This window comes from Eschscholzia californica, unplaced genomic scaffold, assembly GCF_041429995.1.
Source record: "Eschscholzia californica isolate CP2 unplaced genomic scaffold, dmEscCali1.0.p SCAF_3, whole genome shotgun sequence".
NCBI lineage: Eukaryota > Viridiplantae > Streptophyta > Magnoliopsida > Ranunculales > Papaveraceae > Eschscholzia > Eschscholzia californica.
Genome location: NW_028238420.1, coordinates 5525427 through 5550091, shown reverse-complemented (window position 1 = coordinate 5550091; position 24665 = coordinate 5525427). Strand labels below are relative to the sequence as shown.

At 36.2% G+C, this 24665-nt stretch overlaps 3 protein-coding genes across 3 annotated transcripts in view; 1 reads left to right on the top strand and 2 right to left on the bottom strand.

Annotated features, from left to right (window-relative positions):
* LOC147547940 (alpha/beta hydrolase domain-containing protein VTE7-like) overlaps positions 1–20010 on the top strand; it is a 64952-nt gene extending 44942 nt beyond the window's left edge. The window contains exon 12 of the transcript XR_015238131.1: positions 19995–20010. The gene's annotated coding sequence lies outside the window, so the exon portion shown is untranslated. The remainder of the gene's footprint in view (positions 1–19994) is intronic.
* Positions 3958–9645, bottom strand: MPPBETA (Insulinase (Peptidase family M16) protein). Its single transcript, XM_086670659.1, has 9 exons — positions 8742–9645; positions 7894–8058; positions 7600–7737; positions 7306–7457; positions 7032–7140; positions 6501–6599; positions 5649–5714; positions 4685–4792; positions 3958–4312 (listed from the first exon to the last, which is right to left on the bottom strand). Exons 1-9 carry the CDS (start codon positions 9408–9410, stop codon positions 4226–4228), a joined length of 1593 nt encoding a protein of 530 aa, XP_086526785.1. The 5' UTR covers positions 9411–9645; the 3' UTR covers positions 3958–4225.
* On the bottom strand, positions 10020–22164 carry LOC147547939 (anthranilate synthase alpha subunit 1, chloroplastic-like). Its single transcript, XM_086670658.1, has 11 exons — positions 21815–22164; positions 19354–19550; positions 18314–18503; positions 12370–12521; positions 12034–12149; positions 11657–11906; positions 11484–11540; positions 11238–11390; positions 10910–10990; positions 10685–10771; positions 10020–10575 (listed from the first exon to the last, which is right to left on the bottom strand). The coding sequence occupies exons 1-11, from the start codon at positions 22008–22010 to the stop codon at positions 10243–10245; spliced, it is 1812 nt and encodes a 603-aa protein (XP_086526784.1). The 5' UTR covers positions 22011–22164; the 3' UTR covers positions 10020–10242.
* Between the last annotated feature and the right edge of the window lie 2501 nt (positions 22165–24665).

The window sequence follows — 24665 nt, the reverse complement described above, 5'->3', positions numbered from 1 at the left end:
TCAAGAGTTACTTCTTAGAAATAAAATAACTAATTTAAGAAAAAAAGAAACAAAATAAATTTCAAGAGTTAAAAAAAGAAATTAAAATCTCTTTCTCTCTCAATAAAATAATAACTAATTTAAGGAAAAGGAAACAAAAAAAAAAGGTGGGCAATACGTGGACAACCGTTTTTCTTATATGGACAACTATCTTATGTAGACAACTCAAAAAAATTAATTTTTTTATATGGACATCAATTTCTAAGGGGACAACTCTCTATTATTTTCACTCAAATCCTCTTAGAATCAGATGTATTATTTGATGACCTCCCTCTTTTTCCATAAACCCTAGTTTTTTTTTTGATGAAGACCATAGCTCTTCTTCTATTACTTCTTCTTCATCATCAACACCCAAATTTCTAGAGAGAGAATTTTTTTGGAGAAACATTGTTGATTATGACATCAAACAAAGGGAAGGGAATTGCTGAAGAATCTTCTCAAAGAGAAATGTAAAAACCCTAAAACCTAGAAATCAAAATTTTCTAAACCCTAATTTCTCTCTCTAGAAATTTCTGGATAAATGATTGTACTTCAAGTATGATTACACTCACATAGGGGAAAACAAGTAGGGTTTTGCCTTCTCTGTTCTTGAGGTTGAGAAACTTGGATTTATTCCAATTTCTTCTTCTTTATTTAGTAGCTCTGAGTTGGATAGATTTTTTTTTTATATATTCCATGATGCATCAATTTTCATCTTTTCCCTGTTTATAACAAGTTTACATGATTATCAAGAACATGATACTATTACATTTTCTCATGAGTTTTTATGTTTATTTAGTAGCATGATTGGATAGATTATTGTACTTCAAGTATGATAACACCCACAGAAGCAAGAAGAAGAAGATGATGATAAAGAAGACAATTTAGGTTTTCAATGTTTAACTATTATTTTTGTTAATAGTCCACAATTTACTAACTATTAGTATTTAAGACTTTATTGAGTTGTCCCCTTATTAAATCAAAGTCAACTAAGTCAAGCATAGTTGACTCACATCGGGTTCGAAAATAGTTGTCCATATAAGCAAAATGGTTGTCCGCGTATTGGCCACCAAAAAAAAAAATAATACAAAAAAATAAGGGTATCCAAACTAAAGTTACCTATTTAAAAAACAATAATCTTTTCCTTCTTAGAAATAAAATAACTAATTTAAGAAAAAAAGAAACAAAATAAATTTAAGGGTTAAAAAAAGAAATTAAAATCTCTCTCTCTCAATAAAATAATAACTAATTTAAGAGAAAAGAAACAAAAAAATAATAACTAATAAAATCTCTCTCTCTCTCAATAAAATATAACAATAAATTTCGTAACATTTGATTGATGCAAGTGTCCCGTGCCCCAGGCACGGGACCATAGTTAATGATAACAATGTCAACTTTTGGGTCTTTGGTAAGGGGAGCTGAGTTTTGTTGTTGGGGAAACGTTGTAGTTGGGGACACATAAATATTGGTAAGAGGAGATCATACTTTTGGTTTATTACTTTAAAGACCTTAAACGTTATGGATAATAAATTTGAAATCCACAATTTTGAAGGATTTAAAGTAATACATATTACTAACTCAAACAGAAGTAAGGAAAAAAACTCACTTTCTTCCTTTGCTCTCTCCCCTTCGACTTCTCTCATATGACTCCCTCCCCATCATCAACACCGGTAACATCTCCAACGACCATCTTTAACACACATTTTCATCATCAATGAAGACGACATCAATGAAAATCAAATGAATGGTAGAGTTTTACATATTTATAACACACCATTGTTGTGAGGAAAATTTAATAAAAAAGGTTGAATCGTTTCGTTGTCTCACTAATTCTGGAGCGAAATTTTCGCAGGAAAATTCCGAACGCACTATAATTATTTTTCCTCTTTTTGGCCAAATTTTATAATTGTAAAGAAGAAAGAGAATAAAAAATTTGACGTAAAAATATTTGTTTCGAAAATCCCTTACATCTTAAGAGAGATCATCATCTTTAGATCGAAATAGTGGTTGTTGGTTCGAGTGGAAGATATTTTCTTCCTTCACAAAACAAACATCACAAAGACATAATAAATTCCGTTTTGGCTCCCGATTTGTGACCAACTGGCCGTTTTAGCCTCCATAAGTGTCCGGCAGTTCGTTTTGACCCCAAGGGCCAAATTTTTGACGAAATTATCCTCGGGGGCCAAAACAGAATTATTTCTGAAAAAGGGTAAAAACAAAAAAAAAGCCACATCACCCCTTTCTTTATCATCCACTTCACCTTATCTCTCCTCCATCTCACCACCTCCTCTCCACCTCACCCTTCTTCTCCGGCGAAAGGTTGCCGGCCGGGATAAAAAATTCCGGCCGGCCACCTTTAAAAAAAAAAAAAATTTCTCTTTCTCTCTCTTCTTCTTCTTTCTCTCTCTTACTCTTCTTCCTCTTCTTCTTTCTCTCTCTTTTCTTCTTCTTCTTCTTCTTCTTCTTCTTCTTTCTCTCTCTCTTCTTCTTCTTTACTCTCTCCCTCTCTCTTTACAAGTCCAGCGAAGGGGAGGACCCCCTTCGCCGGACGTCTGGATCTGGAACTCCAGATCCAGAAATCTGGAGTTCCAGATCCAGACGAAGGTCTGGAAACCAGACCTTCACGGCCTGGTTTCCAGGCCTTCAAAGTCTGGTTTCCAGACCGTGAAGGTCTGGAAACCAGACGTCCGGCGAAGGGGATCCTCCCCTTCGCCGGACTTGTAAAGAGAGAGGGAGAGAGTAAAGAAGAGGAAGATAGAGAGAAAGAAGAAGAAGAAGAAAAGAGAGAGAAAGAAGAAGAGTAAGAGAGAGAGAGAAGAAAAAGAAGAGTAAGAGAGAGAAAGAAAGAGATTTTTTTTTTTTTTTTAAAGGTGGCCGGCCGGAATAAAAATTCCGGCCGGCAACCTTTCGCCGGAGAAGAAGGGTGAGGTGGACAGAGGTGATGTAATAATTGTTATATGAGGTGGACAAAGAAAAAGAAAAAAAAATAAATTACAGAAATGCCATGGGGGTAGAATTGGGAGGTTGGAAAAAATTTGGGGCCAATTAGGAAATTTTTGGGGTCAAAACGAACTGCCAGACACTTATGGGGGCTAAAACGGCCAGTTGGTCACAAATCGGGGGCCAAAACGGAATTAACTCAAAAATATATGATGGTTGCTATAGAACTTGATTGTAAATAAGAAGAAAAAGGTATTACTAGCATAATATTTTGGGTTGATGGAAAAAGAAGATGAGAAACAAAAATTACATTTTAGTGTTTATTAGGTTATTTTTCTCTCTAACCCCTCCCTAGATATTAATATTTAATTTACAATAAAAAATAACTCATGTATCTAACGAGCAAGGCTACACAATCCGCCTACTGGGACTCCCACTTGAACTGATGTGAGAGAAACAAGACGAAACAAGACTTCTTTCTCCTCTCACTTGATCAGTCACGTGGAGAGAGAAACTCACATGCGGTTCGAGTGGTAGTCCCAGGACGCGAGTTGAATGTACCTTTTTGATAACTAATATGGTATGGGAACCATATGGTATGCGGTTCGAGTGGTAGTCCCCAACCAAAATTTCCCCTCCTCATTCTAATGTCAAACTTTTATGAGAAATTAGAGAGAGAATGTGAATGAGAAAAACATTATAAATTTCTTGTCCATTTTAAACGTCATAGTAAAGGGATTAAGAAAAACATTAACTGCATCACTTGAGGGTAGGCAATAGCATCGTAAGTGTCAGACCATTCATTATGGAAGACTCAATTAGAAAAAAAAAAAATTATCATAACAAAAAAAAAATTAGCAAAAATTAACATCCCCTTGTGGACTACTAATCTCTAACCAATCCACTAAGTTGATCCGATAGGTACCCTATTAAACAATCAATATTGCTCAACAATAATATTAATCAAAATTAACATAACCGTAGGCAAAACTATCTCTGTTTGAGCATGAAAAATGGAAGACATTAGAACAATAAAATTGAAGTACAGTGATACAGGATAATTATATTGCCTTGTTTATAAATACCACTTGCTTATTTCAAACAAACTTGAAACAAAATCTCACCGAAACTTGTGGAGAAAAATGAAACAAATGAACATTGTCACCGAGACATGAAAATTGTGTTGTAAAAGAGCACTTTGATGCCTGGTTTATGAAACACTTGTAAATTGAAGTAAGATAACAAAAACAAAAATCGACAGATAAACCTAGTAACGGAGCAAGTAGGTCCTGCGACGGAACCAGTTGTAGTCGGGGAGGCTTTGGATTGGTCCCATGGCTGCAATTGCTACATCCTGTAACACAAATAAAAATGTAAAAACCGGCAATGAGAGTAAAGTGGTTATGGTATTTATTTTCAAATTTGGATCTCAGTTCATTCGAGTCAGAATCTCAGAATGTCTGTTTGAGCATCTGACTCGTTCAAATGACTGAACTCGGGCTGCTTATGGATCCATTTGAGTAAGACACAATATAAGTTTGAGCTACGAGTTAATTGTTTGAAAGAACCTGAATGACTATTATGCCCCTCACAAGGACAAGTCAAAACCCAGATCAAATTCAGACAATCAGACTCGGCAAGTCAAATTCAGACAGTCAATCCACAAACACCACGTAAGAGTATGACAGTAGATGTAGATGATCTTTGGGATATATTTAATTTTTACCCTGTCAAATATGAAACGGTTGGCGACGCGCTTGATGGTGCTTGCATCCACAGCATCAATTCTTGCAAATAATTCAGCAAATGGGATCCTTCGGCCATATGTGAGTAGCTGCAAACAGGAAAAGTTCAACCATAAGCTATGGCGAGTGAAGCGGTTAAATGTTTCCAAACACCCTACGCAAGCTCACTTGCCATTGGAGGCCGCTAAATGCCCAACTACAGTCAAATAAATGAATTGGGCCCTGGAACAATTTTATATTACAAAAGATTACTGCAGGACCGTGTCGTTGACAAGTTAATTTGTTATAGACATCAATTTTTAAAATATATTTTCACGACTCAAGGAGGGTTGCTCTCACAAGGCAAGGTGGTGTCTCGAGGCGTACGCCTCGATGCGTAAAGGCGTAAACTATTTTTTGTAAGGAAAATATATCAATTATGTATAACATAAGATTTCTATTTACTATTATAATATAAAGTCTGAAGTGTTTAACAAACAAAAATACTAATATTTTGTGTTGCCCGACAACTCAAAAATAACAAGTGACTTCAGAAGCACACGTTTTATTCTCGAGTTCAAATATGTATGCCTCAAGGCATCATGTGCCCGCATCGAGGCATACGCCTCGAAAGTTTTTTAAAACATTGATAGCTATTATAAGTATCAGACTATCAGTTTATCTTTCACCTTAGACAAGCTTAATATATTAAGATACTTTTATTTTTCAACAAAATAAATTAAGATACTTTTGAGTACTCATGTTAATTCACAAAGTCATAAGTTTGCCTACTATGTTGAAGCCAATAAATGGGTCAAGTATTTGCAAACCCACAAGTCACAACAAGTATGTCGAGGACACCCAACTTATGCAAGTACAAAGTCGACATGCCTCATAATGCTTGGTTGAACTTCAATATGATTTTTCACGGATATAAATTGGATTAAGGAGACATTAGAAACTTACCTGACGGCCTATATCTTCGGCAACAGGACTGGTCCCATCAATGTGAAGCAGAAGAGATGATTTCAACTGCAAAATAGAACACCTGTAAGTGGTGAACAATGACAATTGATAGCAGGAAAAACTCATGAACCAGATATTGATTAATAAATATTGTAAGTAAAATGATGGGAAGCCAGAGGAGTGATGAAATTTATCAAGTGATGAAATTCGAGTGACGAAATTCATCGAGTGATGAAACTTATCAAGTGACTCATGGCCAGCCAAAGGAATCATATCAGTCCATTGCATCCTACTAAGCTTTTGGTCGTTCAGTTCTCCTTGTGTGTCCCTTACTTCATTCAGGCATGCTCTGAACTCAGATATGAGTTAGGGGACGTGTAAACCCATTTTATGGATTTTATCACCATGACTCTCAATATTTAAATGCTTAGTGTCTTAATTGAGCATTGTAATTGTTTGTCACCATACTCACCACTTCTATATGTAGGAACTACGATTGGAGATGCATGACGAAGTCAATTTCAACTAGAGATTCCACACATTGGTTTTCAAGAAAGAGAGCATAATACAAGATTAAATTTCTTAACACAACATGTTCAGAGGGATCATGTAGATTCATAGACTATAAGGATAACATGCATATATTCTATCCTTGCATGGAACTTGTAAAACAATGTGACAAACCATGATTTGATGATTACCATGAAACTGGGGTATCATTTGGAGCACAAAAGTATTTGTCTATCACCCATATAATAAAAGGTAAAATATATGAACTTGAGATAAAATAAAGCGATGGCTCGGAAACAATCCCTTAGAAAAGATAAGTAGTTTAGCCACATCTATAGATACCTGATTACGAGCACGAGTAACATCAGCTTCTGAAACTCTGTATGACAGCTTACTTAGCTCATACATAATTGCATAAGCTAAATCATCCAGGCAATCAGGCTGAATACATATACACGAAAATTAAAAATTAGATTCATTGTATGGTAAATAGAACAGCTAAGTTCTAATGATAATGCAAAACAAAAACAACCAAAATTAATGCAGCAGAACACTAGTCAAATTTAACAATTCAAGAAACAAAAATTTGATCAAGATAATTGCTGAATAGATGAAGAATTATATTTAAGAGGGAACAGGAAACACTAAGAGAAAACTGCAAACCGACTATATCATGCCATTTGGACTCCAAAACAGCGGGGAGGTTACCCTAATATTGTGATAAGTAACACCCTAGGTCAAGACTATTGCATCACAATTTACAATGATTCAAAAAGAAAGAGGAGAAAAAGAAAATGAGCCGCCTTACCGAAAAAAAAATGACTACAGCTAGATGTTTTAACAAGCATAGCGCAAGAGAAAGAATGACATTACCTTTGCAATTGCGTAAACACCAAACAGCCCAGTGTCCTTATAGTTGGTATTGAAAGCCATCATACTCTCGGCTATTTCATTGATACCAACCCTCTGAGCAAGCTCTGAACTGTTTACAATTAGCGATAATTAGTGAACCTTTACAACCATAGACTCGAAAAAACACATTACAACCAAAGCCATCACCATAGACTCGAAATAACAAGTTGCAGTAGATGTGACCACCCGTACTTAAAAGTTAAAATACAGGACATAGTGACATACAACAACTCACCCCATGTGTTTTCCCCCTCCTGAGCTTTTACTCCAAGAACCCAGCATGGACTGCATGACCATCAAAGCAATGGAATCTGGGTCTGTCCATGATGCTCCACTGAATGCAACAGCAAATTGTGCAAGAGGAACATCATCATCACGCAGTCTGACCTAATTAGGCATAAACCATAAAATGATTAGCAAGAGTGTAAATGTGTGTGTGTGTGTGTGTGTGAGAGAGAGTGAGAGTGAGAGTGAGAGTGAGTGAGAGAGAGAGAGAGAGAGAGAGAGAGAGAGAGAGAGGAATACAGACCTCCGAACCAGTAAAGAATGCAGGTTCTTTTGCTGCCAACTGGGTAGCGGTAGTAGGATCACTTGACAACTTTGTAAACAACTTCTTTACTTGCTCGACGATATCCTCATGCTTGACAGCTCCAGCAGCAGCAATTACCTGAAAAATGAAAGCCCAAAAGGTGTCCAGTCAAGATCTCAAGATGACATGAAACTGTGAGGCATGGTTGTAACCAAATATGACCTCTTAACATGTCCTAGAAACTAATTCCCGAAAGAAAAAAAAAAAGGAAACCTCAACTAGAAAATAGCATACCATTCTTGGAGCAGTGTAGTGAGTTGAAATGTAGTTCTGGAGATGAGCTTTAGTTATTGTCTTGATATTTTGAGCAGGACCCAATATGGTTCTACCCAAAGGACTGTACTGGAAGGCTGTTGCATGTAAATGATCAAATATAACTTCCTCAGCTTGGCCCTCAACCTGAATTAGCAAAACATACATCACTTCTAACGGACTGATTCATCGTGATTCCATTAATAATAATAGTAAGTCACTTATATCTATATATTAAATCAAAATGGGTGCAGTGTCATTCATAAGTTGTATGTACAAAACATGTCGCGAGTTCTTGTATGTGAATCATGGCCCTTCCTTGAAACCTCTTGTTACATCTTACCCTTTCTAAAATAATGTAAAATTAACTACATTAATTTTTTTAAATGCCTCACAATCTCTAACAATTCAAAAATTCCCCAACTTCCGTAATCTTCTTTAATAGTAGAGGAAAATAAACGTTGACCATCACCCCTCACTTCTCCGTAATCATTACGTGAGTGCAGTCCAAGTTGTTAATGCAGAAAACAGATTATCCATGCCCGAGGCTTGGGTTCAGGTTGTACCTAGTTTGTAGTAAAATCTAGAACCTTTCACCAAATTAGCTTATGAAATCTTCAGAATTCTTAACTTACCTATACATCTCTAATATAAAAATGCATGAATATCAATTTTATCTTGAAGTGACTTGAAAATCCTCAATTTAGCCATAGATTGGAAAATTATCAAACTTTATGAAATAAAAATCATGTCTTGAATTAGTAAATAGGATAGTTAAACAAAAGGAATAACCTTTTCAATCATGAACAAATAATGAAAGGAAAATTTACCTCTTCCATCTCACGAAGAATGACATCTCTTTCACGATTGATTCGGTTTTCATTGAAACAAGAATTCTGCAGTATATCAGCTAGAATATCAAGAGCTTTAGGAACATCTTTATCCATAACTTTAGCATAATAAGTAGTTTGTTCTCTTGAAGTATAAGCATTCAAATGCCCACCCATATTCTCAATCTCTTCTTCCAAAACCCTAACAGATCTCTTCTCAGTTCCTTTAAAAATCATATGTTCAAGAAAATGAGCAGTACCATTAGTTTCATCTGTCTCAAATCTACTCCCTGCATCGATCCAAACACCAACAGTAGCAGTCTTAGACGATAAATTAGATTCAGTCGCAACTCGAAGTCCATTAGGTAAAGTCGTAACCCTAGTTTCAGGAGCAGATAATATTTTTGTGTGATCGATAATAACAGGATGAGGTGAACCGTGTTGAAGAAACCTAGAGTCAGGATTTTCAAGACGTTTAATTTTCGATTTCACTTCTTCTGCAATTCTATCATAGATCATAACATTTGGTGCCGGTGGAGATACTGGTAATGATTCAGAAATTGCTGGAGAAGTTGAAGCGAATCGATTAGGTTGACGTAATGATCGGTTGGTGAGTGATGATAGTTTTCGAGATCTTCGAGCTAGGTCGAAGATATGCTTAATCGCCATGATTTTTTCTAGGGTTAGGGTTTCGAGACTATGGCGTCCTTGGGGAGGAGGAGGGAGATCGGAGATGGGAAAACGAAACCCGAAAGGGGAAGGGAACCGATAACTCGGGAGAGGAGAGGAACAAGTTTACCAGCCGAGTTGATTAGATGCAAATATGTGCGGGATGCGCACTGCGCACATCGCGGGTGATCCGAAAGAAACTCTCAAGTTCATTCGTGATCTTTGGGCCATGTTCATGACTGAGTATACGGGCCCAATGGGTCAATGGAAGTTGCAAGCCCATATATAAAGGGGATATAAGCACCCATAAAGGGGATTTTATCGAACACATAACAAAATATAGTAAATAGCTTTTAAACCCTCTAAACCTTACTATCTGGATTTGCATTGGTTGGGGAGGAAACCAAAGAAAATGATAATTTTTCGGAGGGATATGTTACAGTGTAAGAGCTACAATAAGGTGTTGTTTGTTTTTTTCTCAAATCTGAATATGAAGTTCGAACGTTTCGATAATAAAAGAACATGTAATTCCGAGGAATGTGTTGACAGTCTGAGAGTTGCAATAAGGTGTTGTTTGTTTTTTTCTCAAATATGAATATGAAATCAAAATTTGTTTTAAGGTCTGAATTTATTAGAAAAGTGAACATATGCAAATACTCAAACTACACATGTAAATTACACATATTAGATTTGAGATCCAGACTTGGATAAATATAAACAAGACCTAAAATGTTCACTTAACTGAATTCAGCGAAAGGCTTATTTCATTTAACACAAGCTGAATACATTTGAAGTTGAAGCTCTTAAAGGAGAGAAAGAATATAAAGGTATTCTAAGAAGAATACTTAGAAGAATTATTTACGAAGGTTGACTCGGCAAGTTCAATGGCTCGTGCAAGACCAAGTACTTTATTTTCACACTCCTTTTGTTCACGAGCAGGATCACTATCCGCAACAATACCAGATCCTGCCTGAAAATGAGCAACCCATTCCTTCCGTGTGTTCTCATTGTCGGTCTCTTTGCAGTTTGGTGCAGTTGGGAAAACGATGGTTCGTTTCGCAATTGCGATATCCATATCACCCGAAAATGACACATATCCAAACCCGCCACTATATGGGCCTCGTCTTGTTACCTCTAGTTGATCAAGGATCTCCATGGATTTGACCTATTCAATAGACAAGCATGATCCATATCATAAGAACCGGAATATAAAAAGAATCTTTAAAACGAGAAAACACAAAATGAAAGGTTTGTAGTTTAGATTGATTTTGAACCTTAGGTGCTCCGGTAACGGTTCCAAGAGGCAATTCAGCACGTAATGCGTCCCAACAACTCATATGGTCAAGCAACTCTCCAGTTACCTGCAACAATCCAATTCCATGACAGGACTTAAGAAGATTATAAAGTTGGAAACATAGCCCCCCAATTCAGGGTAAGGCCCCTAAATGATGTAGATTGAACTCACAATATAAACTAAAAATGTTTTATTGACGTCTTACCGTGGAGCTGATGTGCATGACATGGGAGTAACGTTCTACATTCATAAGCTTTTCCACTTTCACAGTCCCAGCCTTCGATACCTGCATGGGGGGGGGGGGGGGGGATTTAGTAATTTCGCTTCCACGGATAAAAGTTTGATACCACAAACAAAATTCGGGTATTCGTATAATTGAAGCAACTTACAAACAAAAACACTATGTCACTACGGTATTATACCACAAGATTCTTTGTCTATAAACACATTTATGAAAACAAGTAGTCAAAAGAGCCGATCAGGATGTGGAAGTGTTTGGGTCTTTGGGATGGAAAAGGAAATAAAAATAACACCTTTCCGACATCGTTCCGTCCTAAATCAACCAGCATAATGTGCTCTGCACATTCCTTTTCATCATCCAAGAGTTGCTTCTCTAGCATCTGATCCTCCATTTCTGTCTTGCCCCTTCTGATTGTTCCAGCTAGTGGTCGGCTAATGACCTTCCTCTGTAATTAGGAGGAAACCCGTACACGCTTAATAATACAATATCATAACAGTGCTAATGTCATCTCTCTCTCTCACTTTCTCTCTTATGTTACCTTTTTCACACGAGTAAGAATTTCTGGACTAGATGCAACAAGAATACATCCTCTTGCCTGATGAAAAAGTACATTAAATAAGCATAAAATACACTGACCACTGCCAATATCAAACATTAAATAACTCAACCAAGAGAACTTATCGTAGAGTTTCCGATTGGACAAACTTATACCTGTAAGTAGCTCATGTATGGACTTGGATTTACCACTCTCAATGCTCTGTAAACTTCAAATGGATCAGCGGAAGTACAACGTTCGAAACGTTGACTTAACACAACCTGAAAAATATCTCCGGCTGCAATATGTTCCTTCGCCTGCACCACAGCCTCCATGTACTCTTCAGGTGTCATGGTTGACTTCATTGACGTAGCGGGGCTAATAGACGGTGAATGCAAGTTCACAGAACCTGCAGATAACCTTGGTCTGCCAACAAAAATATTCAAACGAAAACCCTAAAACTTAAACTCCAAACTGAAACATTTAGACAAAATAAGACATGAGTGTTATATTTAGAGAAAAAATTGCGACAAATTTATGATGATATACTTACGGATCAATGTTATGTACTTTTGATACTAAATCCTCCAATTTGTTCATGCCATCCTTGTAAGCTTCCTCAATAGAAGAATAATGATCTAACCGCACCCAATGAATCACAAATATTTTCTGTATAACAATACAACCCCAAACCACCCCATTAAGATAAAAACTAACCAAATATGAAGTGATATTGAAATTTGACATGAACCATAAATCAGCCAACTACTAAGCTAGTCGGCCAACTAGTAAGCTAGTCGGCCGACTAGGGACTAGCGACTCTAGGTGATTAAATCAAGATATGAAAACAAATGAAGAAATTGAAATTAAAGAAGATAAATTAAGTTACCTTCTCTATATGATCAAACACAATTACATCATCGTAGAGGGCTAAAGAAATGTCAGGGAGATTCCTGTCATCAATGGGTGCATTTGAAAATGGAAGCTTTTTCTTCTCTATGTACCTCACTGCATCGTAAGAGAAATAACCTACCCATCCACCTATTCATGATGGTAACAAATTCAATGTCAGTTGTATTTAGAAAAATCTTGAACACTGACGATTCTTTTTTTTTTTTTTTGAGTAAAACCAGAATCTTCGTTCATACAAAGGAATTCAATCCAATACATTACGTGGTTTGAGACTATTAACTCTTTCTACTGTGACTGAGATTTTGTAACAAAACTCACTTTTAAGAGTAATTTTAAAACGCCTCTCTAAAGTGTTATTAGCGCACCTTTTACTCGCAATTATCCCCTAAAATCTGCCTTGAGAGGCGCCAACAACACCTTCCAAGGGCAGTCTGCAAAACTACCCAATGCTTGATACATACAAAGGATAAATTTTTGTCCACCACTCTTTGGTGTAGTGGTAGGACATCCAGCTTAAGTTAATGAGGTCGGGCTTTAGGTTCTTTCTCGTCGGACTTTAGGCCTCTTTCATTATTGGTTTAATTTAGACAGTTATCGTACTTATCACATCTTAATAATGTATCAATGCTTTGTAACGACTAACGTAAATCATAGTTGATTTCTCAAAAAAAAAATTATAAGAACATTCCATAGGTTTACTCTACAAAAAAAACACCAAAAGAGAATTTTCATCCAATCTTTTGTGTTCGAGGTTCTAGAGGCGAAACTCTAAAAATCACCAAATAAATTTATATTCATCTCACCTAATTTCAATTTTATCATTTTTAACTTTTTTCTTTGAAATAAAATCATATTACACATAATGACAATTAGCTAAAGTAATAATTGAAATTCCAATATTTAATTCTATTAACAATGACCTAATACTAATACATCACATTTAACTAAAAGTACAAATTGAAACTACTACGCTAATGATCGGGTAATAGGATGAATAGGGTTGTAGAGGATGAACATGATCGTACATAATGAATATGGCGATCGTGCGAGGGTCAACAATTTCTTTGAGATTTCAAATGTAGTAATCGCGACAAATGAAACAGAAAATTCCAAACAATTTTTATTTGGACACAAGCAAATTAAAGACTAAAAAATCATTTTGCACTACGAGATGCTCGGATTGATTATTTAAGGGAAAAAATAATGATGCAACCATTTTAATTCTTCAATAAGTTGGTCACTTGAGATCTTGATCTAGTGGTACTGCATCGATTCTGAAAATCTGGAGGCCACAAGTTTGATACTCGGTGGAAATGATAATTCTGATCGACAATTTGTTATTAACAAAGGTATAATATAGGAATATTTATGGTAGTTTATTTAGAATATTTTAGTATAAGTCCAATAAATTAGAATATTTTATTATTATTTTAATTACAATTTAATTATTTTATTAATTTTTGTATGTATTATCGAAAAATTAATATCAATTTTGAAATAATTAAGGACCAAACACGAAATAATTCATGAAAAAGAAGACCCTGACATGAAACTACAAATTAAAAAAGGACCAAAATGACAAAAAAAATGGCTGCGGCTTTGGGGAATAAAAGAAAATCTCGGGGGAATAAAGTTTTAGTCGATTAATATATGACTTGGCCACATATTTTGTTTTTAGCCAAAAATTGATTTAGTCAGAAATTGATCCCTAATCTTCATCTTCTTTCTCCGCTCTCTTAATTAGTTTTTTTCTCTCTCTAGTTCTGTTACTTTACTATCTAAACCATGATCATATCTATGATGTTGGATTTTTCTTAGTTTTTTTTCTCTCTCTTAGTTTTTTTCTCTAGTTCTCTCTTAGTCTTTTTCTCTCTAGTTCTCTTAGGGTAACCTACAGTTAGGGTTACCTACTGCTAGGCTCTCTAAACTATGATCATATCTTTGATGTCGGATTTCTTCGGCTAACTTAGATGTGAAATTTTGATTAAAAAGATTTAGGGATTTCTTTTCTCTCTCTAGAAAGTTGGACCAAGTTATGAAGAAGAAAGTTAGGGATAAAAGATGATGGGATTTATAATGAAGTATAATTATAAATAAGAGAAGGTAACATTTAGTGAAAGAAAAGAAGAGAGGAGCAGAGAAAAGAGGTGGCAATGGTGGTGGTCGGAAATTGTGTTGGTGAAGGTGATAGAGAAGATGAAGATTAGGAGGTAATATTTGATCAAGTAAATTTTTGGACTAAAATAAAATATTTTCCCGAGAATGAACAAAAAAACATGAATTCCCTAGAGAATTTATTCCCCGGAGATTATTCTTTATTCCCCAAAGTCGCGGCCAAAAAAATATATGGACCCACCCATCTCACGAAATGGTGAGATGAACAGATGCGCCAAATTTGGAGGTCAGGCGAGTCACTGTTTATGCATGACATTAAGTAAGTCTGTCAATGGATATCTGAATATTCGACATCCGATCCGCATCCGTATTCGAACTTAAAAAAATCCAAAAATTTCGGATATCGGATACTGATTCGGATATTCTTTATCGGATATCTGCTTATCGGATACGGATACACTAATATTTGATCCGATAAATATCCGTATCCGATAAGTAATATAAAAAAATTAAATTTATTCGAAATAATATAAAATGTATGGTTGAGATTTATTATTAGATTTAATGGTTAAAAATTTAAAGGAAAAATTTGAAATTTTGTTAAAGTTTCGAATATCGGATATTACCCAATATTCGTTAATATTATCGAATTTGGATATTGATTTATAATATCCGTCGGATAATTATCGGATACGGATATTCGAATAACTTATCGGATTCGAATACGGATATGTCTATATCCGATCCGATACGTTTACAGGCCTAACATTAAGAGGAAGGGTTAGATTACGAATAAGATTTTGGGAACACTATGAAGCTTCGAAGTTAATGCACCCCCAAAAGAAAAGATGGGATTACGCCTGTAGAGGTATCCAAAGAGCTAACCAAGATAGCCCTGACCTGTGGCGATCCTTACTTCTATACCTTTGCTTTGTGAATGATGGGATTAAGACGTTAGGGCAGAGCATAACCCATCGTTCGAGTCAAGGTGCGCATATTATATTATGTTATTGATGGGTCATGAAAATGTCTCATCTAAGTCGTTTAATTTAGCCAAGTTAGTCGGTTTCGAGTCTTTATTATAAAATGGTTGGTTTTCTTGATTAGGTGTCTTTTGTAGAGTTAGGTGTGAAAAACGGTTAAAAACGAAGAAAAAATGCATGAAGGGTATTTTGGTTATTTGGAGTCAAGGAAATTCTGGTAATTTGGTCAAGGTGAGTGCATGGGTGAAAAGTAGAGACCAAGGCGAGCCCGTAGGAAAAAACAGAAGTCAATTCGGAGTCCGGATGAGCAAACTAGGCAAAGTCAAAGATGGAGTCAATTCGAGCATGGTTCTGGCGCGCGGTATACAAGAAGAAACGTGGCGCGCTGTGGAGGCCGGTGTATCCAATTCCCGTGTTAGTGCTGTGCAGCAAAATGACCCTAAAGGGCTGATCCGGTGAAGCGCGTTGCAACTTGCTTCTGTGGTCCCGATCCCACGTTTTAATCTCAGCCGCTTCCTTCCGTGTTTTTGAGATCCAACGGTTTCTGTGCATCTGCTCCTTTATTGATTATTTTGTGTTACCCGAAGTGTTTTATTACCCTGCTCCCGGACGAGTGTCTTCTCTCACGTCCCTCCAGATCTGTGCGCGGTAAGATCCAACGCTTAGGGCAAGTTGCCGCACGATTCTTCAGCAGCCGCGAAGCAGCTTAGCTGCGTGTTCTCAACACCCTAACGGCCAGATTCTTCACCTCCTCCTCATGCGACACATGTCCCCTCATTTCTCTATTTAAAACCCTAGCCGCCGGGGTCAATAGTTGCTTTAGGGTTTTCTTTTGTTTTAAACCCCTAAAATTCCAAAACTAGCCCGCATTTTCCCACCTTCTACCATTTTAACCCTACTCAAAACCCTAACCCTATATAATACACCTTCCTCCTTCATTTCTCTCGAGACTTGAAAACCCTCTCAATCCCCTCTTACCTATTTCTTTTCCAACCTATTCCCTCTTCTCTACTCTTCAATCCATCTTTCTCTACTACTACTACTACTTCTTCTTGACCACTATTATTCTCCCATTAATAGTCTTCTCCTTCTTCCTTCCATATTCTTCTATCATCTTTATCCCCTTTCATCTCTTCTTTCCAACTTCTTTCTACATCTAATTTCTTCCTCCTCTTTCTTATTTGGGTGGCAATAAAATAGCTATTACTTGAATTTCTTGGAGTAAAATTCTTGAGCACAAATGGAGCAAATCTTGGACAAAATGGAGATACATGAGTATATGGGTTTGAACATTCTTGGTGATTTCTTTCCATTAATTTCTTAGTTTTTTCATTTATTTTACAATGTCAATGAATGTTACTCTAGATTCCATGTATAGTTAACTTAGCCATCTAAGGTTGTAGATGAACCCATCTTGGATCTTTGTAATACTTGTTCTTGATTAATTAAATCCCTTGATGTGCTTTAATGTCTGTTGATTGTTTATCTATATGGATTGGATTTTCTTTTCATTACTCATGCCTCATAATTAGATATTTCATACTTTCGTTAAGTTGTTAGATGGAGTATGCTTTTTAGATGATGAATAATAGTTAAGCAATCCGAAACTTTATAAGGAAGACAATTAGAATTAGTAATTATAAAATTATTTTATCTAGAACATCATCCAGAATCTAAATAGTTCATTATATTGGATCCCGAGTATATACAAAAGAAATTTAAGTAATTAAGTACTTGTTTTATTAAGTGAAATTATGCGAGAGATTTTATAACCTTAGATTTCTTCTCACATCTCTCTTAGATAGTTTAGTTAATTTTATTTGTTTTCTTATTCTTACAAATCAATCATCACATTTATGTAGTGTGGGGTGTGTGTGTGTTTTAGTCTAACTAGCTATTGACATCTTGATTATTGGGTTAAACTCGCCTTTAATATCCGAAGTTGCCTACCTATCCCTTGGGACGATTTCCCGATTTACAAACTTTACTATAACTTGATCCCTACACTTGGGGAATAGACCTACTTTAGGCCTATCAGTTATTATGTGACTAACCTTGACAGGTAGAGATGGATCTCTACCGTTCTTATACTCCTAAACATCTCTTATCTCAACTAACGAGTGGGGGGACTCGTGATGAGCCAAATACGGTTAGCTTAATTAGTTAAAGGTCAACAAATTGACCAAAGGCACACGTGTCAGGGTCCACGTGTCCAACAAACAAACCCTCGATAAAGCCATCAGGGGTGGACCCGACAAAGCTCTACCACATGAGTCCAGCTCTAACCATGACAACTATAGGTAGGTCGGCATGAGTGTCTTTGGCCCCTTGAATCTTGCACTAGACTAGAGGCAAGTGAAGGGTAGATCTAAATCAACTCTACACCTGAGTCTTGCTTTGACTAGAGAGGCAAAGCTAGGGGGTCTGCAGAAGTCAGCTCGACACCTCGAGCTCTGCCCGACTCAGAAAGAACGACATACGTGCGGAGAGTCAGATAGTGCCAAGGATCCGTTTTTCACACACCAGCCGTCATGTCATAGGATTTGTCAGTGTCAGAAGATACCGCTCAAACAAATATTATCCTCTAACGAATACAAATTAACATAACTTTCATCGTATGTACCCTCACATTACATCATCTCAGTTGTGTCTTTGCAACCGCTTGACAAACCTTTATGATCATGTTTGGTTTGCTCCAAACAAAGACAGTTTTTCACATTTTCACTTAATTACTTTATTAAACCTGCAATACTTTAGTGATTAACAAACCCGATTTGGAGGGTCGTAAAAGCATTTTTATAAATCAATTGTATTTTATCTCACCGCAAAAAGCATCGGGCAGCTCGTCAATAAGTTGAGGACTCCATTCCTCCATTAACTTCCTGGGTATTTCCATTGGGTTCTCAACAAACTCCTCCGACTTAGTCCCTTTATAGTAATCTGTAATTGTAACAACATTTTCCTTGGCCATAATTTCCATCATTGGGTGAGCTCCGACTATACTATATCGCCCCTGATAGTCAACACATTTATAATTATTTTAATTGGAAAAATATTTACGAAGCAGTATAAAATTTAGTTTCGCTCTCAAAAAGTGGGCAAAGTAAGTCCCACTTTTCGTTTTGTTAACAAATTTAGAATTCAATTTTTCTCACTAATGTTAGTAATTCCAAATGTTTGTAAGTTAAATGAAAAGAAGATGGTGCATAGCGTGCTGCCTTAGAGCATATGTTAAGAAAGTTCATAAAAGTATAGCTATAATTCCTTCTACTGTCACTTGGAATATATAATTTATTTTTTTGCATGACATCATTTTCTTACAGCATTAAACAAGACATAAATAATCCCACGTCCTTTATTGTTTATTATCATGCAAGTTAGCTTGTGTTCTGTAAAAAAAAAAGTAAAAAATAAACATGTTCTTACGCATATCTATACATTCATTAAACAATTAACACATTATCGATTCATTTGTGTATTTACATTATAAAATCAAGGATCCAAACAGATGGACTTATTATCTATTCTTTTTTTATTAAATATGAACCTTAAACCTATATATTTTTCTTTTATTACTTCGGAAGTATAAACCTAACATGTTCATATAGGTTTGTCAAGCGGTTGTATATTAATTATATATAGTACAATTGTAGCCCAACTCCCTTAAAAAAATGAAATTTATATTCTACAATTGTACTACATATAATTAATATACAATTTTATGATGGGAAGTAGAAACCAACTTGGTTGAGTTATATCATGTGTTGCTTTGATTAGAAGAAGAAAAAAATAGTGACAAAGTGGAATCATAAGTCAAAATAACCATAAAAAAAGAAGAAGTAAAGGCATGGGGAAATTTTTACCATAATTGTTTCTCCTATGCCTTGTTCTACGGTTTCAAATAGAAAACTGGGTAAATCTTGATCATCTCCTTCCTTAACAAGACATCGGTAAGCTTGCACGGGAGATAAGTGATCTGAAAATACACAACGGTATAGCGGCACCAAAATTCCATTGTTTACAGTTTTGACGAGTTTCAGTTGTTCATCATCAGCTTTCACTAAACAAAATAAGGCATCTTAGGTTAATTACTTAAAAAAATGGGTTATTTCCCTAATGGCCCCCTACTTTGTGACCAGCTTCCCGCCTGGCCCCCTACTTTACGAGAAATACCCATATGGCCCCCTAAAACCGTTAACTTTAACTTTCCGTCACTCTCTCTCCTCCATCTCTTTTTCTCTCTCTGCCATGTCACGCCACCTCATCTATTAGGCCACCTCATCACCTTCTCCGGCAGAGGTCGCCGGCCGGCCAAATTTCCGGCCGGAGACCTTCAAACTAAAAAAAAATTAATTTTTTTTTTTTTTTTTATCTCTCTCTCCTATTTTCTCTCTCTTCTTCTTCTTCTTCTTCTTCCTCTCTCTCATCTTCTTCCTCTCTCTCATCTTCTTCCTCTCTCTCATCTTCTTCCTCTCTCTCTCTCTCTCTCTCTCTCTTCTTCCTCTCTCTCTCTCTCCCTCTCTCTCTCTCTCCCTCTCTCTCTCTCTCTCTCTCTCTCTAAAATGGCCGGCGAAGGGGGGAACCCTTCGCCGGCCGTCGGTCTGGGAAACCAGACCGACGAGGTCTGGTTATCCCAGACCTTCGAAGGTCTGGTTTCCCCAGACCGACGAAGGTCTGGGAAAAACCCAGACCGACGAAGGTCTGGGAAAAACCCAGACCGACGAAGGTCTGGTTTCCCCAGACCTTCAGATCTGGGAATTCCCGGATCTGGAATTCCCAGATCTGAAGGTCTGGGGAAACCAGACCTTCGTCGGTCTGGGTTTTTCCCAGACCTTCGAAGGTCTGGTTTCCCAGACCGACGGCCGGCGAAGGGTTCCCCCCTTCGCCGGCCATTTTAGAGAGAGAGAGAGAGAGAGAGAGGAAGAAGAGAGAGAGAGAGAGAGAGAGAGAGAGGAAGAAGATGAGAGAGAGGAAGAAGAGAGAGAGAGAGAGAGAGAGAGGAAGAAGATGAGAGAGAGGAAGAAGAAGAAGAAGAAGAGAGAGAAAATAGGAGAGAGAGATAAAAAAAAAAAAAAAGTTTTTTTTTTTTTTAGTTTGAAGGTCGCCGGCCGGAAATTTGGCCGGCCGGCGACCTCTGCCGGAGAAGGTGATGAGGTGGCCTAATAGATGAGGTGGCGTAACATGGCAGAGAGAGAAAAAGAGATGGAGGAGAGAGAGTGACGGAAAGTTAAAGTTAACGGTTTTAGGGGGCCATATGGGTATTTCTCGTAAAGTAGGGGGCCACGCGGGAAGCTGGTCACAAAGTAGGGGGCCATTAGGGAAATAACCCTAAAAAAATCAAGTTAGTTCTCACTTTAACTCACTAGTTAGTTAACCTCTATGCGTCAAGTGAAATTCCCAAAAGTATTTCGAGAGTGACGTACTATTTTTACAATATAATAAACAGTTGAATGGTTAAATTTAAGTAACATATCAAACTTCGAATTTACATAAAGCTATTTGAAAATTTTGCGGGCATGCTTCCGAGAAATAGACAGTATTTGATTTTTTAGCACTTACAAGTGCCACCATTTGGTAAGTGATCATCACTTACTAAGTGCTCTCATTTGTAAGTGCCATTTCATTTGTTATTCATCATTTGTAAAGAAAGATTGTTTTTTTTAATCACTTATTGACTAAATTACTCGATGCTTCCTAACAGTTCTATAGTGTTGAGTTATTCATACTAATTCATTTTTACTTTTCAAAATTAACACATAAAATTAAATTTTCACAAATACAATGAAAAATTAAAGTATAAGTACTTCTTTAATTTTATTTCTAGTGTCCATCTCACATAGATCAGTGCGGAATCTTGTATTGATGTCTCTAGATCCGCATTATTTGGCCTTCTAACTCAGTCCCTCTTTTCCGGGCTAGACAAGCCTAGGTCTGGATCTTATTTCAACTAAAATTCATTTTATATAAATACTAAATCGAAAGCGGTATTTTCCTCTTGGCTAACGCCTTCGCGAAAACAAAATAAGTAATTTAAATTACAATTTAAATCGAAGTACTTATACCTTTAACATTCTGTATGTGAAAGATGAAAAAAACAGGTTTTTTTTACAAGAAATAAGAGAATAAAGAAAAACTTGGGACGGTGGATTGAGCTGTTTCAATTTTTCATCGGAGGGATGGATTGTAATAGTTGGAATTGGGTAGTTTTTGCAGCTACTTCTTCATTTTTTTCCTTGATGATATTAAATGACTTATCTCTCTTATAACTGACCGAGTTGTTTTATTATACAAGATATATGCATGAGAATATATACGCCTATATACCTGTTGGAAGAGTGACGGCGAGAGCTGAACACGTAAAAGTGGGAAGATGTCGATGTCGACGAGAGTTGCTCTTTAAGAGACTGGTCATTCGATTGTAGTTGCAGCTCCCAAATCCCATATAAACTGTATCAGACAATGGCTGAGATAAAGAGCAAAATGAAGGGGCAAAAGGTGATGAGACAGTTAAGAAATTCATTTTCTTAATTTTGGCATGGAGGGATTCCTTATGCTCAGAAATCAAACAATCTCTTCTTCGGCTAGGTTTTGTAGTTTCAAGAGGGAGAGAAAGAGCTCAGAGAAACTCAATAACTTGTTCCATAGTATTTATGGAGATCGTCTTCCATGTGAATTTTTTTTTCTTTCTATAATTTATCTTTTTTTATAAACAAGAAACTGACTTCTCATTAAAATATAATATCAAATCTAATCAAGGATATAATGTGTGCTGGAATATTGATTGACACATGATACACGATCCAATACATGATATAATTAATATGTGAAAAAGATAAAAATGTCACAGCATAGTTTTTTTTTTTTTTTTTTTTTGTTGAAAGGTCACAGCATAGTTGTAAATGAATCTAATGCCGTACTCTCTTTTCTTTTTGTTTATTCGTGATTGACACCAAAGTGTTACCAACTCTGTCTGTCCTTTAGTTCAAAAAAAAAAAAAAAAACTCTGTCTGTCCTTCCAAATGAGGGAAACATCCATTTTTTTTTTTTTTTTTTGTTAAGGAGAGGGAAACATCCATGGTGTCTCAATATTTTGTTTGTCCATATCTTGATTAAAAAATGGGTTATTTTCCATATGGCCCCCAACGTTGTGACCAGCTTCCTGTCTGACCCCCTAAATTAGCAAAAATATTCATATGACCCTTTTTTTTTCGTTATCTTTAACTTTCCGTTACTCTCTCTCCTCTATCTCATTTCCTCTCTCTGCCAAGTCACCTATCACACCACACCATCATCTTCTCCGCCAGGGGTCGCCGGCCGGTCAAGTTTCCGGCCGGCGACCTTCAAACATTAAAAAAACCATTTTCTTTCTCCTTTCTTTCTCTCTCTAGAACCAGATCTAGAGAGAGAAAAAAAATTTGGAGAGAGAGAGAGGAGAGAGAAATTTTCTTTTTAATGTTTGAAGGTCGCCGGCCGAAAATTTGACCGGTCGGCGACCCCTGACGGAGAAGATGATGATGTGGCGTGATAGGTGACTTGGTAGAGAGAGGAAATGAGATGGAGGAGAGAGAGTAACGGAAAGTTAAAGATAACGGAAAAAGGGGGTCATATGGGTATTTTTGCAAATCTAGGGGGTCAGTCAGGAAGCTGGTCACAAAGTTGGGGGCTATATGGAAAATAACCCTTAAAAAATCATACAAATTTTCATATCCTGTTCTCTTCTCTTATGCCATGTTTGGCGCGCGGGAATGACGTGGGAATGGAATGTGATTTCTGGGAATCACATGACATCATTTTCTTACAACATTAAACAAGACATAAATATTTATTGACAAATATATCCTTAACAAAATATTGAATTACCAATTTTATTTTTTTTGTAGGATCTTGTATTAATAAGTATTATTTATGCTTATGAACAAAATTTAATTTTAGATAAATTTCTATTTAGGTTTACGAACAAAATTTTATTTTAGATAAATTTTTATTAAGACATTTATTTATTATCTTTAAATTCTAACCCTTTGATGTATCGTGTTATTATTTCATATCTACGAATTTGAAAAAATAATGCTGATTTTAATATATAACAAAGTTGATGTGATGGCGGCCATCTACTAGTCGGCCTCTCGGCCAGACTAATAGTGGGCCTAACGGCCAGGATTCTATATTAACATAGTTTCCAGTTTAGTATTTCAGGTTTCCATATTTAAGAGTCTTAGCAATCAAGGAAAGTATGCTTAGTAGTTATCATCTTTCTTTATTTGAGTCTATCTAGGAAAGTCTAATCTCTATATAAGAGAAGTCCGGTATGTCTTGTTAAGCATTGAATTGAATTATCAAATACAAAATCTCTTTGATTGCATCTTCTTCCTTTAATATCACAGTTATTATAGTTTATCTTTAGTTATTTATCGTTTTTTCGTAAGTTTTATTAATGAAATCTATTAGTTTTACGCTTCCGCAACAATCTACATCAGTTGGTATTCAAAGCTTTAAGAATCTGGAAACAGATAATTTTTTAAATACTTCTCATCTTGAATGTTGGAATAATCTTCCGTGTTTGGGTTGGGATCCTTTTAGAGATGCACAACAACTCTATGTTGATCGAAAAGATCAAAAAAAAAATTAATGTCGATTCCAAAATTCCTATGTTTGATTATCAATATCATATAGATTTTTGGATTCAACGGATGGAGGATTAGTTTATAAACCAAGAAGTCCATGACGAAGATAAAGTTTTTGTCATCGAACAACACTTGTCTAAAAGAGTCTATGAAAAATTCAACGAGATGCAACGGAGACTCATTAATCAAGGCACATCGTTCATAGATAATTGGAATCAAGTGAAAAGTATTCTTCGATATGTTTTTCTCCCTCTAGATGAATACTTCTCTTATGAAGAATCTCGAATCGAGCAAATTTTCTGAAACTCCTTCGCCCACCGTGTCCAATACGGTTAAAGGAAAGATTCTTGATAAAAAAGATATTAGTTTTTCAATGACTGGGAAAGAAAAATTGACAAATGAAGAAGGAATTCAATTGAATAACACAAGTCCGAATTATTTATTTGATCCACGTGTAATCCCGAGAGAAAAATTAGTGGTTTCGAATCATAAAATACTCCCTAGTCCATCTTTATCTCCAACGATTTTCCAACTTCCTGGTTTGGGCTCGA

What these genes read in the sequence shown, in the direction of transcription:
- MPPBETA (XM_086670659.1), bottom strand. Translation starts at nt 9,410, where the DNA reads ATGGCGATTAAGCATATCTTCGACCTAGCTCGAAGATCTCGAAAACTA. An exon ending in GTGTTTACGCAATTGCAAAG is followed by an intron (nt 6,600 to 7,031) that starts GTAATGTCATTC and finishes ATATGTATTCAG; the next exon opens with CCTGATTGCCTGGATGATTT. An exon ending in CCGAAGATATAGGCCGTCAG is followed by an intron (nt 4,793 to 5,648) that starts GTAAGTTTCTAA and finishes TCCTGTTTGCAG; the next exon opens with CTACTCACATATGGCCGAAG.
- LOC147547939 (XM_086670658.1), bottom strand. Translation starts at nt 22,010, where the DNA reads ATGAATTTCTTAACTGTCTCATCACCTTTTGCCCCTTCATTTTGCTCT. An exon ending in GCATAGGAGAAACAATTATG is followed by an intron (nt 18,504 to 19,353) that starts GTAAAAATTTCC and finishes GTTGACTATCAG; the next exon opens with GGGCGATATAGTATAGTCGG. An exon ending in GACGGAACGATGTCGGAAAG is followed by an intron (nt 10,991 to 11,237) that starts GTGTTATTTTTA and finishes CCCCCCATGCAG; the next exon opens with GTATCGAAGGCTGGGACTGT.